This window comes from Dermacentor andersoni, chromosome 7 (assembly GCF_023375885.2).
Source record: "Dermacentor andersoni chromosome 7, qqDerAnde1_hic_scaffold, whole genome shotgun sequence".
Lineage (NCBI taxonomy): Eukaryota > Metazoa > Arthropoda > Arachnida > Ixodida > Ixodidae > Dermacentor > Dermacentor andersoni.
This window is the reverse complement of record NC_092820.1, coordinates 55,090,875-55,108,541: the sequence shown is the minus strand read 5'-3', so window position 1 is coordinate 55,108,541 and position 17,667 is coordinate 55,090,875. Positions and strand designations below refer to the sequence as shown.

General features: G+C 46.8%; 1 protein-coding gene across 1 annotated transcript in view; it reads right to left on the bottom strand.

Moving 5' to 3' along the window:
• Positions 1-898: 898 nt before the first annotated feature.
• Positions 899-17,667, bottom strand: part of LOC126534887 (epoxide hydrolase 4-like) — a 62,945-nt gene continuing 46,176 nt past the window's right edge. Inside the window, exon 6 of the mRNA XM_055072886.2 lies at positions 899-1,318. Within this exon, the coding sequence (XP_054928861.2) occupies positions 1,017-1,318 (302 nt within the window). The 3' untranslated portion in view covers positions 899-1,016. The remainder of the gene's footprint in view (positions 1,319-17,667) is intronic.

The window sequence follows — 17,667 nt, the reverse complement described above, 5'->3', positions numbered from 1 at the left end:
AATTCAGTTAGTAAGCGAACGTTTCCAAGTTTATACGACCAATAAAACTACTATCCTTAGTTCATTTAGCTATCTACTAATTTGCTATCGCAGTCGATGCTTCGCCTTTCGAGCGACACTGCGACTTTTTTCGTTTGCACGTATATTTACAGCGACAGGAGTTCGTCGGCAATACTTTTTAGTTCAATGGGTGTATAACGGGATTGTTGCCGTTCATTCCTTACTAGTGCATGATGCTAGTAAACCAACCGGCCCTTCAGCCACGTGGGCGTGGGGGTGAAGTAACCTGTAAGTATCCACTTAGTGCATATGCCCATTTCGTCTGCTGCCGATGTGATGATTGACTGGGGTGTCTTTCTCTTTGTGACGCGTCCCCCAGCCCAGCCAATTAGAGCTTCAGCAGCAGATGCAGTGGACATCTCCACTAGGTGTACGCTTAGAGAATTGCATCCCACCTCCCCACCCTGCGGTCTCACACACGACGGGCTGCCTTCCTAAATGTGGCATGTCTGTCGTCGACATGAAAGTTCACAGATATCCTGTGTTGTTCCCATTTTCAAGTGATGATTTATATTTTCATTTGTACAAAAGTTGTGTTCGATATATCCTAAAAGTAAGCTGTGAAAATATGTATTTCAATAATTAAGGAACATAAAAGTTAACCTCTATGCTATTAACTTTCAAATACGTGACACATTATGATACTGGTATTATTAAACATAGTCAACTGCTCTGACCACCAGTATGTGCGAACTTTGTTAAAGGATTTGGTTGGAATACTCGCAAAACTGGTGTGAACCTACATGCCAGGGTACCTAAGATTTGTATTGAAATTGAATAGAATGTCTGTCTATTTTTTTAAACAAAGCATATTTGGATCTTCACCACCGTCGTGAAAGTGTACGATTTATTGTTGGCATTTGAAATTGCTCTGCACTGCGATTTTAAGCACTCATCGAATAATATTTTAGGGGACAGTTAAATTACATAGCTAGGTTTTGCCACACGTTTATATACTAGAAAAGAGTGTCTTTGAACTGCGAACGCGTTTTTTTCTCGTTCGAGAGGAAACGCCTGATCAGGTCGTTTACGAGCTTGGGCCGCTCGCGGTGCAGCCAGTGGCCGGCGTCGGCCACGTACTCGACGCGCCCGCTACCTGCGTACTGCAGGGAGAGCGCTGCGATATTTCTGGTCAGGGCCGTGTCCTGGCAGCCCCACAGAACCAGGGCCGGAACGTACAGCTGCCGGTAGTTGAACGGGTCCTCAGACTGCACTCGGAATGAGGCTCGGTAGTAGTTGACGGGTCCAGTGAAAGCACCTACGGAAAGTAATCGAGTAGAAAGGTCCGCTTATTAAATTGTGCAGAAACCATGGGAGATGACTGTAGAATGAAGCGAACACCTGAAAGCTTCTACACAGCTATTGGTTTTGTAAAAAAAATTATTAGCCTAAATGCGTATGTTTATAGTAGCACGGTTATTTGGTAGCGGTTGTTGTTGCACGGCTTAATTCTGTAGAAAAAATAACTATTAACCACCACATATTCAACGCTTGTGTAAGTGGCTGTACACACAGGTCCATCCCTCATATGTGTGTTGTCTCGAGAGGAGTGAAAACGGCCATGGTTAGCGCAACTATGACTCCAAATTTTATGACACTCCTTACGTGTTAACCCGCAAAGAGCATAATAGTTTGAGTCGGGTTCAGCGAGGAACGTGCCCCGAAACTCGGTTGCGCAAGGGAACGCGACCCTTCCATTCATGCTTTTGTAACTTTTGTGAAAGTATATCCACCACAGTCAACCTTAACACTCTAGCAAATGAAGTAAATCAGTTCTGTTGAATAAATGAACCCTCGACAGCGCATTCAAGCACCATTAGCGCCGTCGCGAACAATGCAATTAGGTGCTTTATCCAGAAACGTCTTTTTGTACAATAGTTCGGAAATAAAGGTTCATTTATCGTAGGTAACCCGCCGCGGTCGCTTAGTGGCCTTGGTGTTGGGCTGCTAAGCACGAGGTGGCGGGATTGAATTCCGGCCACGGTAGCCGAATTTCTTTGAGGCCGTACTTAGATTGAGGTGCATGCTAAAGAATTTCAGGTGGTAAAAATTTACGCGGTCCTCCACTACGGCGTGCCTCATAATCAGATCGTAGTTTTGGCACGTAAAACCCATATATATTTTTTTATTTAATGTAAAAACGCTAAAAGTTGAACTGATATACTGTAAATGAATGAGAGTGTTTTGGGCCGTGACATTTCTCAGACGTACTGGAGAAATGTTTTAGCATAAACCCCAGAGAGATATTAAGCAAATGTTATGATTGCGATTGGTCCACCATGGACAAAGTATTTATGTGTATGTGTGTATATGGCTCCGACGACGCCTGCTGGGTCGACCAACCCTGAGGTCGAGTTAGAGACCACAAACGATAGATGCATTTATAAACATTTGTACACATGCGATAAGAAAAGTGCGATTTCTTGTCCCATTGAGGTTTATTTCAATAGAGCAAGAACTTCACGCATAACCCATAAAAGGTGATAACTGTCTCGTTTTTTGTAAACGTTCAATACTGATACTTCTCTGCTTAGGGGTGGTATTGTGCAACAACATATCTATGCAGCATTTCATATTAGGGTCAGTGAGATCTCGTCCTTCGCCCTACCTGTCAACAGTTATATTATTTCTCAGATATGTCGTGATTACTACATAACAACTGTACGTCGTGAAATTTTTGCGTATTTCACAATACGTTGTAATATAGGGCCGCTTTTTTTCCGGCGCCTTACTACGAGCGCCGAATATCAAAGGGTAAAAAAAAAGAAAGCTTCTTAACAGCGCCTGACGTCTATGCATCGCACACAAAGACGCGTAATTATGGAGTAAAAGATACCACGATGCAACAAATATTTGTCATACGCGGAATTCAGTGCATGCAGATATGAAGCCTCCAGAACCGAAGTTATATGCCTAGTTTTAATGTTTACGTTTATTGGCAGCATTTGTCGATCATGTGTGAAAAACAAAGGAGGCATTTTGTAGGCACTGAGCGCGTTGCGGTGTTACTGCTGGGAACACTTGCTTTTCCTGGTTTGCGATGCTACCGCAAGCAAAAGCGTAACGCCCAAAGCTTGCGTGCTTTAGAGCGCTGCTCCTTGGCGCCCGTCCCTGCGGCCAACGTCGGTTTCGTCCCTCAGCGTCCTGGAAAGCGAGCGAACGGCCACCGCGAAGGTTGTAAGAGCCAACGCGGAGCGATGATGACAGACGACAATAGCGAAGAGAGCGCGACCAGCAACATGAAGGAGGATAGTGCTGCAGCTTAACCACAAAGCGGAAAGCGGAGGAGGAGGGTATGGTGAAAGCGCGACTAGAAAAGCGTAGTTCCAAGCAACACGGGCTTAGCGGCGACGATGGCTACGACATGGCGCCCGTCTAGCGCGCGTCACCTATTCGGAAATTACGCCACCGCTAACATATATAAAAAGAAAGCACTGCAAGTGCTGCGGCTGCAGTGAATTGCGCACGCGCGTCACCCACGCACTGTCTCTCGCAATCTCCTAATTACCGAAGCTCTCGCGTCACGCTTCCCTTCGTTTGCTACGTACCGTAAGAGAGAAATTGTCTGCGTCAGCCAATATATCGTGAAGTGAAAACACGTATACAGCTGCGCTCAAATTTGGCATTCGGGAGTATCGTAATTGTCGTTGAACTTTTTTTGTGCAGTGTTTCAGTTTCCTCGCTGAGCCTGGTATTGGCGTGCGTGTGCCCTACTGCTTCCCGCATCACCCCTTACACCCTTACTTTGTATTAGTCGCGTCCACAGCCCTTCTACCTTGCCATTGCTGTACTACTCAGAGGATGATGGTTAAGCTTGTCCGATATTTCCCTTGCGGCTCGTCCACAAGGCAGCATCTTCCATGACCTTCTGATGGGCTATCCATTCATGCCGAAGCCTTTACCTTTGACATCAACGGACCAAATGCCTCAGTGTCGCAGTACTTTCTGCACTAGTTCAGAAAGTACAGCACTTTTTTTTTTTCGTTTTAGTTTGTGCAACTCGCGCTCTCTTCTGTTCCTTTCGGAAGTGTACATGTCGAGTTCTCGTCGTGTTGACGACAGGTCTGTACTCGCTCGGTGCAGGCCTTTCTTGCAACCAAAGTGCGGCAACATGGCCGTGAGGTAGCGGTGTAGCGCATTTTGATGGTGGATTGCTGCCAGCTGGCTACTTTGGGTTAACGATGTTCAGCGAGATGTTCTTGCTTTGCGGAATGCCGACGCCTTGCTTTTAAGACAACTAAACGGCTACGTGTACAAAACTGCTGAGAATACTTAGGCATCGTTTTAGGAATGTGACAAGCTTCCACCATTAATCTTGCGTTTTGTCGCTGCCTATGCATGCTGTCAGGGCTCATTCCCTAGAGGAACGTCTTGTTCGTAAATTTACTGGCCCTTTTCCTTTTTGGCACAATTACGGATGAGAACCGTTTCACATTTCTGTTTAAGAAGCCTAAACTCGCCGTAGACTAATACGCTTGACGGCATTTTCCATCAACATGGGCTTCTACGCTTTGGGATGCCAAAATAGTTTCAGCAAACGCAAGAATCTCAACTCGATACCGTTCGCTAAGAGCGACGGGTTAGGAAGAAATACATGGATTAGTCGAAATGGGAGGGAGAGCAACAGACCAATATCCTCCGCACGACTATGCGAGGTAAGTTGCGAGTCTCAACAGTAATGTATTCGTCAGGCTTGCCTAATTTATTGCGTGCCTTACCGTAGTCGATATTGCACAGTTCACTGAGCATGCTGCCACTTGTCTGCACGCTTTCACACGATCCGTACGCGGCGTGTGCTTTGTTTACATAAGCACTACGTGGCCGTATTTGGGGTGCTTAATCGTTCTGTACGCCTCCAGACTTGAATTCATGCGCATGACCGGCTGCGAAACTTTTAAGATTCAGCACAGTCCATTGACAAAATTTCAAGCTCGAGCGTGAAAACTCACCGCGGGATAGCGCTCTGCCTTTTGTGCTTACTTACTAGCCTCCTTTAGAGGGAATAGCTTTATTCGCCTCTTTTGTTCGTGTTCGTCGTTGGCGGTCACCCATGGATTAGCGATACGAAGGCACCGATGGAAAGCGTGCGTGTTCTCCCGAAACCGAGTTACGGGGCGCGTTCATCACCGAACGACAGCACCATAGCTCTTTCAGACGCACGTGGTAATTCACGTGAGCTTTAAAGTGTGTGAAGGTTAAGATGTGGCGGTGGAGCACTCGCAAAAAAAAAAAAAAAAAGAAAAGCGTGCGGTTGCCTGCTCGTTCACTGGCTGCTCTATTCTTTGTTCGTTTAGTCGTTGTGGCGTTCGTTAGTTCAAGTATTAGTTTGTACCGCCATGATCTCTCTGAGGCGCACTTCTATAGCGTACTTAGGATGGAGCGCATAATTACGTAATGAGACACTAAATAGTGCCTAGATATCATCGACTACATTGTTCACCGCAATTTCGGCCGCGTCATACCTTCGCGCTGTAATCACTTCAACAAAGTCATATCTAGCAAACATTATTTCGGAGCGAGCGCAAACGTCCTTAATGAATCCCCCTTAGTGCAACTTGGTTCACGACAATACGCTCACTTCGTGAACGGACGAGCTAACCTACGATGAAATGTTCTTCGTGATAAGTCATTAACCTAAACAAAAATATTTTACTCAATGTAAGCTCACTATGCTCGTGTTTAAGACTGACTGAAGCGCTTACACCAGGTTCGCGCTTTGCGAACGAATTCTAAAAAAACAGATTTCATTTTCTAAGAACGCAGAGTGTCGACTCGATGATCGGCGGCGCGCGTTTCTGTCGACTTTGAAGCACGAACAACATAATGGCACCAGCGCCCATCTCTGAGTCGTTGCGCTTAGAAGATTGGTAAGTAAGCACATTGGAGGCAATGTAGCTTGTTATACACAATGGAAACTTCAGTGCAGCGGTCGTTCCTACCATCTCCCAGTATTTGTGCGTCATAGTCAATACGCGTCGCTAATTCACATGGTAAGAACGGCGCGGCATATTTAGGTTACTGAATGCTTGTTGGAGGGCAGACTGGTCGCATTCGGTCATAAACGTGTTATTACAACCACTCGCAACAACATGCTGCGACACGCTCTTCACAGATGTTGCGCACCTAATTGCAGCGCACGCCATACATTCGGAGTAATCATGGTACAGAGCCAGCGCTTGTTGCGATACTTAAAACAGTAATTATCTAAACAGAAAAAAAAACTGCCGTCACTGAGTTTGTATAACCCTCCGTAGAGAAATTCTGTGCTGTGCACGAACACACAGGGAACTAAAAAATATAGAGGACACTTAAGCTTCGCCTTTAAGAGTGGAAAGCGATAGCGCTAAAAAATCCCTGACGGCTTCTCATGCTTCCTGGAAACTGCAGCGTATGTAAGCGTTATGTTTACCGGAAAAGACTTTTGGTGAACACTAACCACGAAGGCCGGCTTTCTGGCATAAACCTGGCCTCTTGCATGGGCCCCAATGCGGTAGAGGCGAGCGCCACCTGGAAGTGTTTCAAGGAAGTGGGCGTGCCGCTCCGCGGACATCGAGACATTTTCTTACTCCGAAATATTTATTTAAATGGCAGACGCCGTCTGCCGTCAATGCATTGTACATTCGGAGTAATCATGGTACAGAGCCAGCGCTTGTTGCGATACTTAAAACAGTAATTATCTAAACAGAAAAAAAAACTGCCGTCACTGAGTTTGTATAACCCTCCGTAGAGAAATTCTGTGCTGTGCACGAACACACAGGGAACTAAAAAATATAGAGGACACTTAAGCTTCGCCTTTAAGAGTGGAAAGCGATAGCGCTAAAAAATCCCTGACGGCTTCTCATGCTTCCTGGAAACTGCAGCGTATGTAAGCGTTATGTTTACCGGAAAAGACTTTTGGTGAACACTAACCACGAAGGCCGGCTTTCTGGCATAAACCTGGCCTCTTGCATGGGCCCCAATGCGGTAGAGGCGAGCGCCACCTGGAAGTGTTTCAAGGAAGTGGGCGTGCCGCTCCGCGGACATCGAGACATTTTCTTACTCCGAAATATTTATTTAAATGGCAGACGCCGTCTGCCGTCAATGCATTGTAGAAACGCTGGAAAAGGGATTTGTTTGAGTGTTCGCGTAACAGAATTAGGTTTTCTTGTATATTAAAGTTACAATCAGAGAGTTATCATGTCTGTAGGTGGTGTGGAAGTCATAGTTAATGATTTTCCCCGCATTTTAGTTTGAGAAATTTAATTCAGTCTATTCCTTGCGTCACATGTGTTGTGTCCGTGATTAAGTTCTGGTTTCGGTCTTCGGATACGGAGGGGTGCAGCCGAATAGTAGGAGTCTCTGGAACTCCACGCGAACGTTCCCCCCTGTGTCGATGGGTGGCGCCACATCCCTGGCAAGCCCCTGGTGTGGGACAGTCACGTGGACAGTGTTTTCGGGCCAAGTGATATTGAGCGGTCGCCATCTGCGACAAAGCTACGTTCATTAGGTATACGTGCAAAATAAAGTAATTGCTAGTACATAACATTGGCCACGAGGCACGTCACTCGTGGCAGTGAAGCCCAGAGGGCATCGTGGAGCAACGAGTGAGTCATGGCTGAGCGCCAGCATGATTTTGCTGCACGTTTGGAGGAGCTTACTGGCTGCATCTGGGCATCGTGGTTTGGCCGGCTGCAATTTTTCTTCGATGCCAACGATGTGACTCACCCTATCATGCAATGAGCACACTTGCTTGTTCTGCGCGGTGCTCAAATTTACACCGTGGTTTGTGCGCTGCTTCAACCGAAGACGCCGGACCAAGTGAGCTATGCCGAGATCGTGGCCGCACTTCAGGCACGCTATAACCCTCGTCCATCAGAAGTCTACAATCGGGCGATGTTCCAAATGCGAGATCAGCTGCAATGTTAGTCGGTAAACGACTACATTGCCGTACTACGCAAGTTGGCTACAAGCTGCAATTTCGGTACGCTGACGACGGCAACAACAGCCACGGTGACGCGAGTTGAGGGAACGGCATCACCAACACTGCAGGGAGCTACGGGCTGCAATCCGACGCTTCTGCCACTGGATGTCGATTCATGTGTGGTCTCCACGACCACAATCTTCAACAGCGACTGTTTGCAGGGAACGATCTGTCCTTTTGCAAGGCTTATGATTTCGACGTTCGACCGGAAAGCAACGTCCAGCAGCAATTACAGATAAAAGCTGATCAGCGGAAGCCAACGATGCGGCACGGGCGCCGGTGACAGTGCTTCGATCTCCAAGACGCATTCTCACCAAGGCCTGTGCTGATGGCGTTGCGACAGTTCGCACAGTCCAAAGAGGTGTAGGTTCCGCACAACTATTTGCAGTTACTGACGGAAACGAGGGCACATTGCCCAGGCTTGAATCTCGAGAAATAAGCCTGAGAAAAAGACATACCAGCGCAGCATCTCCTTACAAACTTCACGGACTGCGGAAGTGACTAACCTAACTAAACATGATGTTTCAATGTTGCATGACCTCTGAACGGTGGCAGGCGGAGTCAGCGCCCCGAAGTTTACTCTGACGCTTACAGTGCACGGCAATCCTGCGACTTTTGAGGTCGAGTCCGGTGCAGCGTGCACCATGGTTAGCAAAGAGACATTTCAAGCCATATGGCACACACGCACCCTACCCTTTCAGAGCCAGGACGACATACATCTGCGCACCTGGTCAGGCCAGTAACTACAGGTTGTCGGAACGGCGACAGTAACGGTTCGTCACAAGAAGACGGCTTGCAAGCTATCACTTCGTGTTGGCCAGGGCACTGGATGCAACTTGTTGGGACGCAATTGGTTTGACAGGCTGGGCACCGAGCATCACGGCATTCACCATAGAATGCACGAAGGCAGTTTGACGGAGTTGCTACAGAAGCATAAAGAAATTTTTATCAAGACACTACTGTGCACACGGGTGCGCCAGTAAACCTGGAACTGAAGGAGGGGTCAAGCCCAAAGTGTTTGAAGACGGTATTTGGGAGCCGGTCCAACACTCACACTGGGCTACACCGCTAGTATGGGTGCGGAAAAAAGACGGAAGCTTGCGTGCCTGCGGTGAGTACCGCTGTACAGTAAATGAGGCTGCAAAAAAGGTTTCATACCCTCCGCCCACAACCGAGGTAGTGTTTAGGACTTTGAAAGGTGCCGGGTTTTCAGCTCCTTGGACTTGGCTCAAGCTTACACTCAACTTCATGTGACTCCAGTGACAGCACAGTTCCTCACAGTCAACAATACGAAAAGGCTGTACAAGTAAACAGGCTTCCATTTGGTGTTTCAGCCGCCCCAGCAATTTTCCAGCGGTTTATGGAGACCAACTTGAGCGGCTTGCCGGGAGTTAGTGCTTACTTGGACGATATCATCGTGAGTGGACCACCAGCAGAAGAGCACAAGGACCACCTAGCGTTAGTTCTTCAGCGGCTGTCTCACGTAAACCTCCGATTGCGCACATCGAAGTGCCAGTTTGCTGTGGAGGAGGTTAAATTCCTGGGTGACAAGATTGATGCAACAGGGATTCACACATCTGATGAAAAAGTGGAATCTATCGTGAAGGTACCAGCGCCCACAAGTAAGCAGACACTGCCGTATTTCTTGGGCATGTTGGCCTGCTATGATCGCTGTCTGGGGCGCCGTGCTACAGTTGCATCAACACTGTATGAACTTCTAGCACAGGAAAAAACTTGGAAATGGGAGCAAGAGCACCAAAAAACGTTTGACGAGCACAAACAGTGCTTGTTGTTGAGGATTGTCCTGTCACACTATGATGGAAACAAGCCCCATCTTGATTTCATGAGATGATTCACCTTATTGAGCAGGTGCCATGCTTGCTCAGCTGGACAGCTAAGGCAGAAAGGCACCGATCGCATTTGCATCCCGGACATTGGGTGCTGCCGAACGTAACTATGCACAACTTCACCGTGAAGGACTCGCTGTAGTTTTTGCAGCCACCCACTTCCACAAGTACATTGTGGGTCAAGAAGTCACGTTCGTGACTGACCACCAGCCGATACTAGGCTTCCCGGACCATGGAAGCTGAAACCGGAAACGCTTTCGCCCCGAATGAAAAGCTGGTGCCTCGAACTTTCAGCATACAACTACGACCTCCAGTATCGTGTTGGTAGTCGTCATCAGAATGCAGATGCGCTGAGTATACTGCCTATTCGAGACCACATTGAAGAACCTAACCCACCTGGGGCCGTGCTCATGTTCGAGGCGTTACCACGAGCGCCGTTGAGAGCTGAGGTTGTGGCCACACTAACGCACGAGGATCCAATTGCAGCAGAAGCCTTTGCAGCAGTACTGAATGGCACCGTGCACCGTCTGCAGGGACGCAGTTTGACTGCATACCGCAGAAGAGTCACCGAACTTGCTATCCATCGAGGATGCATCAGCTGGGGCTCAAGAATTGTCATACCGGCAGGAGCACGACAACAGGCTCTTTCATTGGTACACGCGGGACATCGTGTAATTGTAACCATGAAATCTTGTGCGCGCAGTTATGTTTGCTTGCCTGGTTTGGACGCCGAGATCGAAACAACTCTCAAGTCATGCGAGTAGTGCCAGCGCACCTAGTACGATCAACAAAAGGCTCCAGTTTCAGATTGGACGCAGCCAACGACACCATGGCACACATTGCAAGTGTACTTCGCAGGTCCGGTAGAGGGACATACCTTTTTGCTTGTCGACGCTTTCACCAAATGGGTGGAGGTGCAACCAATGAATAGCCCGACGTCAACTGCAGTCATCAGTGCGCTGCGCTCTCTGTTCGCCACGTTTCACATACCACGCAAGGTTGTGTCGGACAATGAGGCTGCATATGTGTTCTTCGACATACAAGATTCCTACCAGAGAAATGGCATTCGAAGCGTAACGTCAGCCCCTTACCACCCTGCTACATATGGGCAAGCAGTACATTATGTTGGAGACCTGAAGAGTGCACAGACCAGAGAACGATGCGGTTCGCTCAGTGCTCGCTTGTCACGTTTTCTGCTTCGGCAGCATACCACTGTGCATCAGTCGACCGTGCTAAGAGCGGCTAAGGCCATGTTAGGGCGGGAGCTGCCAAACCAGTAGGACTTCACCATTGCATCGGAAGGACAAGAGGGTGCGGAAGCTGACCTCCCCAAGAGTCGTCAACTCATGCAAGGAGAAGTCGTTTGGGTAAAACAATTAAGCAATGGGCCGGAATGGAGGGAAGGAGCTCTGGTTAAGAGGATGGGTCACATATCTTCGCTTGTGAAATGCGCAGGAAGAATTGTGAGACGCCATCTAAACCAGCTCAGGAAGCGTACCGGCGAAGTTAAGCTGGTCAGGCATTCGTCAGCAACGCTCACGTGGGGCATGGACAGTAATCCAGCGGAAAGCACACTAGATATGCCGCGATCACGTCCACTGGGATCCGAATCCAGCATACCAAAACGACCAGCACGGATCCGATGGCAGCATACTTGGTACAAGGCATCCTTCTAGAGGGGGAAAGCGTGTCGGTGATTAAGTTCTGGTTTCTGTCTTCGGATGCGGACAGGTGATGCCGCCTAGTGGGCGTATCCGGAACTACACGCGAACGTTTCCCCCTGTGTCGATGGGCGGCGCCACAACCCTGGCAAGCAAGTGGTGCGGGACAGTCACGTGGACAGTGCTTTTTCGCCAACTGATATTGAGTGCTCGCCTCCTCTAACAAGGCTAAGTTCATTATGTATACTTGGGAAATAAAGTATTTCCTAGCACATAACAACATGGAAGGTCTGGGTATGTGTGGTTCGAAAAATAGCTTTCCCGAAAGAACCTCCGAAGACGGACGTGAGACGCCTACAGCGGATTTTTTGCGACACGGGCTCCTTAACGCTGTTGCGGTAAAAACCAATGCGAATGCTTTAAGCGCACTGCCTTGCTATGCATGCATTGACTCTGCGAAAGGTCAAGTTCTACGCTCAAGGATTAGGCGGTGCCACGTTCGAGGAGGGAGGGCGAAAATGAGGATAAATAAAACAGAGTGAAGGCGGAGGAGGAGAGTGTCAGTGTTTTACGAAGTATGATGGGCTTTAATGATACCCATATAACCCATCCTCACTTCTAATCATGGTTATGAACTTATTTACTGCTTATCTTTTTGGGTTGTGTAACGCTAGTTGTGTGAGTACTCAGAGATCGGTGGCATTTGGGTCGGTGACGAACGCCTCAAGTCAAGGAGCATCACGCAACCACCGAAGCGCATCGGGGGCATAACATTTTCAAAATATCAATGGTCCGAATGATTAAAATGTATGAACACGGGTCTAGATATAATCATATAGTTATCTTTTATTCCACCATAAACAAATCCTTTAGGAAAGCCTTCATTGAGATTGTTCACATTTGATATTTGTTTTTTGCCGCCTGTACAACACATTCATATGGTTCAGATATATTCACGTTCTGGAAGAGTGGGTGGTTAGTAGAACTATTTCTGGAAGGTAATTGCTTATTGAAAGTTGGAACACCTCTCTGAGAAATGGACTGTTTACATCACGAAAGAATAATTACCGGGAGACAAGTTGCCTTACAAAAAGGTGAACTACGCCAAGACCCCCACTTTCAAGAGGATAAGAAAAGGTTATCACGATGCATGGGGTCAAAACGGGAACTCTATGCGTAGGTAGCAAACAAACGATGGCTTGCAACTTAAGCCACAATCAATGCAACACCTGCAGGACATACATCATTCGAGTTGTTAGGAACACATAGCGAGCTTCGGCTGGTCTAAATACGGACAACTACCTCCCCTACACCTTGTTAAATTTATGTTCTACTTCTGCAACTTCTGCTGACCACTCAGGATTGATCGCAATATTGATAGAGGGGTACACCTGAGTACTGGAACTCTTGCGTCCACTGAATACATGCGAAGTGAATTGGCATCGTATACCATAGAGTAAACGAAAATCCTGAGCCCTTCTCGAACTTTACTGCTGCACTGGAAACTCAACACAACTGTTGTGTTATGGCAAGGGCAGCAGCTACATATTTCTTGTCATCACAAACAAAGGTTATGTCATCTGCGTAGACAAGTACAAGGATCTTATTGGATAACAGTATGAACCCGTGAAATCTTTGATCCTTCAGAATTCTGGCCCAAAGCGGTTCCAATTACAAAGCCAATAATAGAGGGGACAAGGGAAAACATTGCCTTAATGATGCCCTGAGGTAGATTTGTTTGAATAGACAACCAATAACTATTAACCTTGTTCTGCCATTAGTGTAACAGATGGTCGTGCCTTTACAAAAGAAGATACCCAATCTTTGTATGCTCTAACACACGATACAAAAAGCAGTAATTACATTTAAAACCAAACAATCAAACGCCGGTCCTCAGTCCCCAGCAGCTGCGAAGCAAATGATCACGGTGGCAGTCGGACCTGTGACGCAGCAGAGGGTGCTAAGAATCTCTGGGTCAGGAGAGGCCGCCATTGGAATCTGAACCTGGCAACGGTTAACACTAGAACGCTATGTAGTGAGGCGAGTCTAGGAGTGCTATTGGAGGAATTAGCGGGCAGTAAATGGGATATAATATGACTCAGTGAGGTTAGGAGGCCAAAAGAAGCACAAACAGTGCTAAAAAGCGCGCACGTCATGTGCTACCGGGGCTTAGCGGAGAGACGAGAACTAGGAGTCGGATTCCTGATTAATAAGAATATAGCTGGTAACATACATAAATTCTATAGTACTAACGAGATGATGGCAGGTCTTGTTGTGAAACTTAATGAGGTGCAAATTGAAGGTCGTGCAGGTCTACGCCCCTCCATCCAGTCATGATGACCAGGAAGTCGGAAGCTTCTATGAAGACCTGGAATCGGTGATGGGTAAAGTCAAAACGAAATACATAATACTGATGGGCGACTTCAATGCCAAGGTAGGCAAGAAGCAGGCTGGAGACAAGTCAGTGGGGGAATATGGCACAGTTTCCAGGAATAGCAGGGGAGAGTTATTTGTATAGTTTGCAGAACGGAATAATATGCGGATAATGAATACCTTCTTCCGCAAGCTGGATAGACGAAAGCGGACGTGAAGGAGCCGAATAGCGAGACTACAAATGAAATAAACTTCATACTCCGCGCTAAATCTGGCAAGATACAAGATGTCGATGTGCTCGGCAAGGTGCGCTGCAGTGACCGCAGGATGGTAAGAACTCAAATTAGCCTAGACTGGAGGAGGTAACGGAAGAAACTCGTGCATAAGAAGCCGATCAATGAGTTAGCAGTAAGTGGGAAAATAGACATCCGGATCAAACTACAGAACAGGTATTAAGGAGTCTGCAATAGAAGTCAATAGAAGTCATTAAGGAGTCTGCAATAGAAGTTGGTGGCAACTCCGTTAAACAGGATATCAGTAAGCTATCGCAGGACATGAAAGGTCTGATTAAGAAACGCCAACGTATCAAAGCCTCTAACCCTACAGCTAGTAAGAACTGGCAGAAATTTCCAAGTTATTCAACAAGCGTAAGGCCGCTGACATAAGGAATTATAATATGGATAGAATGGAGCATTCTCTCTGGAACGGAGGAAGCCTAAAAGCAGTTAAGAAGAAACTAGGAATAGACATGAAGCAGATGTATGCGTTAAGAGACAAAGCCGGCAATATCATTACTAATACGGATGAAATAGTTCAAGTGGCTGAGGAGTTCTGTAGAGATTTACGCAGTACCTGTGGCACCCACGACGATAATGGGAGAGGGAATAGTCCAGAGGAATTTCACATCCCACAAGTAACGCCGAAAGAAGTAAAGGAAGCCTTGGGATATAGACAAAGCGCGAAGGCAGCTGGGCAGGATCGGGTAACAGCACATTTGTTGATGGACGGTGGGCAGATTGTTCTAGAAAAACTGGCCACCCTGTATACGCAATGCCTCATGACATCTAGCGTACCGGAATCTTCGAAGAACGCCAACAGAATCTTAATCCATCAAAAAGGGGACTCCAAAGACTTGAAAAATTACAGACTGATCAGCTTACTGTCCGTTGCCTACAAAGTATTTACTAAAGTAATCGCAAATAGAATGAGAAGCACCTTAGACTTCCGTCAACCAAAGGACCAGGCAGGATTTCGTAAATGCTACTCAACAATAGACCGTATTCACACTATCAATCGGGTCATAGAGTAATGTGCGGAATATCACCAACCCTTATATGTAGCTCTCATTGATTACGAAGAAGCGTTTGATTCAGTCGAAACCACAGCAGTCATGCAGGCATTACGGAATCAGGATGTAGACGAGCCGTATGTTCAAATATTGCATAGAGTGTCTAAATAAATACCCTAGAGGGAAATGTGGCGCTAGTGTCTACGGGGGCTCTCATGAGCGTTGCCTCAACCTACGTGGGAATGATGGGAAGTACAGGCTTCGGATTGACTTCGATCTTTAAACTAGTGGCGTTTGCTTGCGGCGCAGTAAACGACGCTATACTCAAATATTACCGCGTAAAATGTAATTTTATTTATGCAGTATGTTATATAATGTACAAGACGCTACATAAACTTTGTATAACTTTGAGATGGAAGCATGGTTTACTATGGTTTATCACCAGGACACTCCAGGGTATGCATTCTTGTGCGCTTCTGTTCCCGAATTAACTCCAAAGGATAATTATTTTTGGAACAGCAATATCAACCCTGCATGTACTTATATAAAAATACTCATCAAGTATTTATGGAAATAAACATGTTGTATTGTGAGAAAGTGTTGCGTCCTTAAGCGGAATGCCACAAGTGTCATCTACTACGATTGCTGCTCGCTGCAAACGCGAGACTTTTCTCGCAGACGACAGGCACTTGCGACCTCTCTCCCTCTTTCGGAAGGCTGCGTCGGCTGTCACAATAGCTGAACATATTCAAGTACTTTTAAGCACATCTGCTGCAGTGCTAGCTAAGATAATAGTTTCATAGTTTCGGTAGGCATTGAAGTGCTTGGGAAAGTAAGGCTATTTCCGAAGTCCCTAAATTTGAAGAAATGAAAGGTCACTGCGTTTCAACGAGGGAAGTGCCTGGCGCTTGAAAGGCAGGATAAAAGATGCGTGTGTCTTCATTGAACTGCCCATGCGGTGACAATGAAAGAAGTAAGAAAGAAGTGCCAAGAAGCATTGCAGCTGCCAGAGTTGGTGCTAGATTACAACTACGCTATGAGTACTCTTGTCAAAATTGATCACAACCTTACTTACTGCTCGTCCGTGCGGTAACAGCAGAAAGCTTTTCCAACAAAAATCTGTGGTTGTCTAAGATAGGGCTATTTTTAATGCTTTTATTTCCTGCAGGAAGGCTACTAGTTGACGCGACACCAATTTATAAATTCCGATTCAGTCCCGTGGAAGATCTGTTTAGCTAGAGCTCGCGACCTCGACGTCACCAAGGATGAAATTCCTCAGCTGCTAACCTTCCCTGCCCTGTGGCTCGCCACTTCCCCAAATACAATCCGCAAACTGACAAATGTTCAAAGGCAAGAAGGGTCGAACCGACCTTCATATGACTGGAAAATAGGCAGTCGGAAGGAAACCAGGGCCTGTTGTGAACAGTGTTGTTCCAACATGGCTCTGTGAAGCATTCACTGCTTTGAAATATACAACACAGACGCCAAATTTAAGCTCGTCGAATCAACTACTCAAATCAGAAGGCCGACACGGAAGTCAAGAATATGATTGGATGTCAAAGCACTTTGTAGAATTTCTCAAAATATACACCAGTATTTTAATGTAAAGAATGAACATCTGTGTTGGTTTGCTTGACCATGCAGGCTTCGAAGTGTAATATCTTCTGTTTTTACGGTCATGTATTGCGACTCTCCTACGACAAGCGTGTGTTACCATCGTAACAATAGTGTTAACCCACATTATGGTATGGTTGCGACGCGAACACGCAAGAATGTTTCGGTAGTATTTTAGCAAAGTAATGTTGTGAGAGAAGTCGCACAAATATGGGGAGCGCCAGCAAAATAATGCTGTAGTCTTCAGAGAACTCCTAAATAAAGTGGGAGTTTTGAATACACGGTTATCCAATATAGATTACGGATTACGGCTGGACATCAACAATGATCAAGGGGAGCCATATTTTTCAACAGTGATCACTGGCAATGGTCCATGAAGCCAGAACAATGCAATGCCTAGTTATCAACTGGGGCGAGACAGAAGAGCACTCGTGCGCCTTGCATTGGGTGGTCGGCAAGTAATCCCCGGGGAGAAAACTGTTGCACAGTCCGCCACATTGCCGTCTGTGAAAGCCGGTGTGTTGGTTCTTATGCATCGACAATGCGCGAACTTGGAAAACATGAAGTAGGGGGGCGGGGTAGGGTTTCAAGTCCGCTTCTACGGCATCACGCCGAAAGCTACACAAGCTGAAAGGGCACTTTCAACTCATTTTCAGCTTAGTGGTACACGTAGTATCACAAGCAGCATACTACTGAACCTTCTAAATACAATAGTTGCAAGAATTCGAAATGCTTCGGCATCCTTCTAGCATGTTTCGGAAAGCTACTGAGCGCAAAGCAGCGTTGTTCAGCACGTTTGTCACAGATACGCAGTTGCAGCCCACCTGAAAGCGCCGCGGTGGTGTGCGAGCTAGCGTCCTTGTC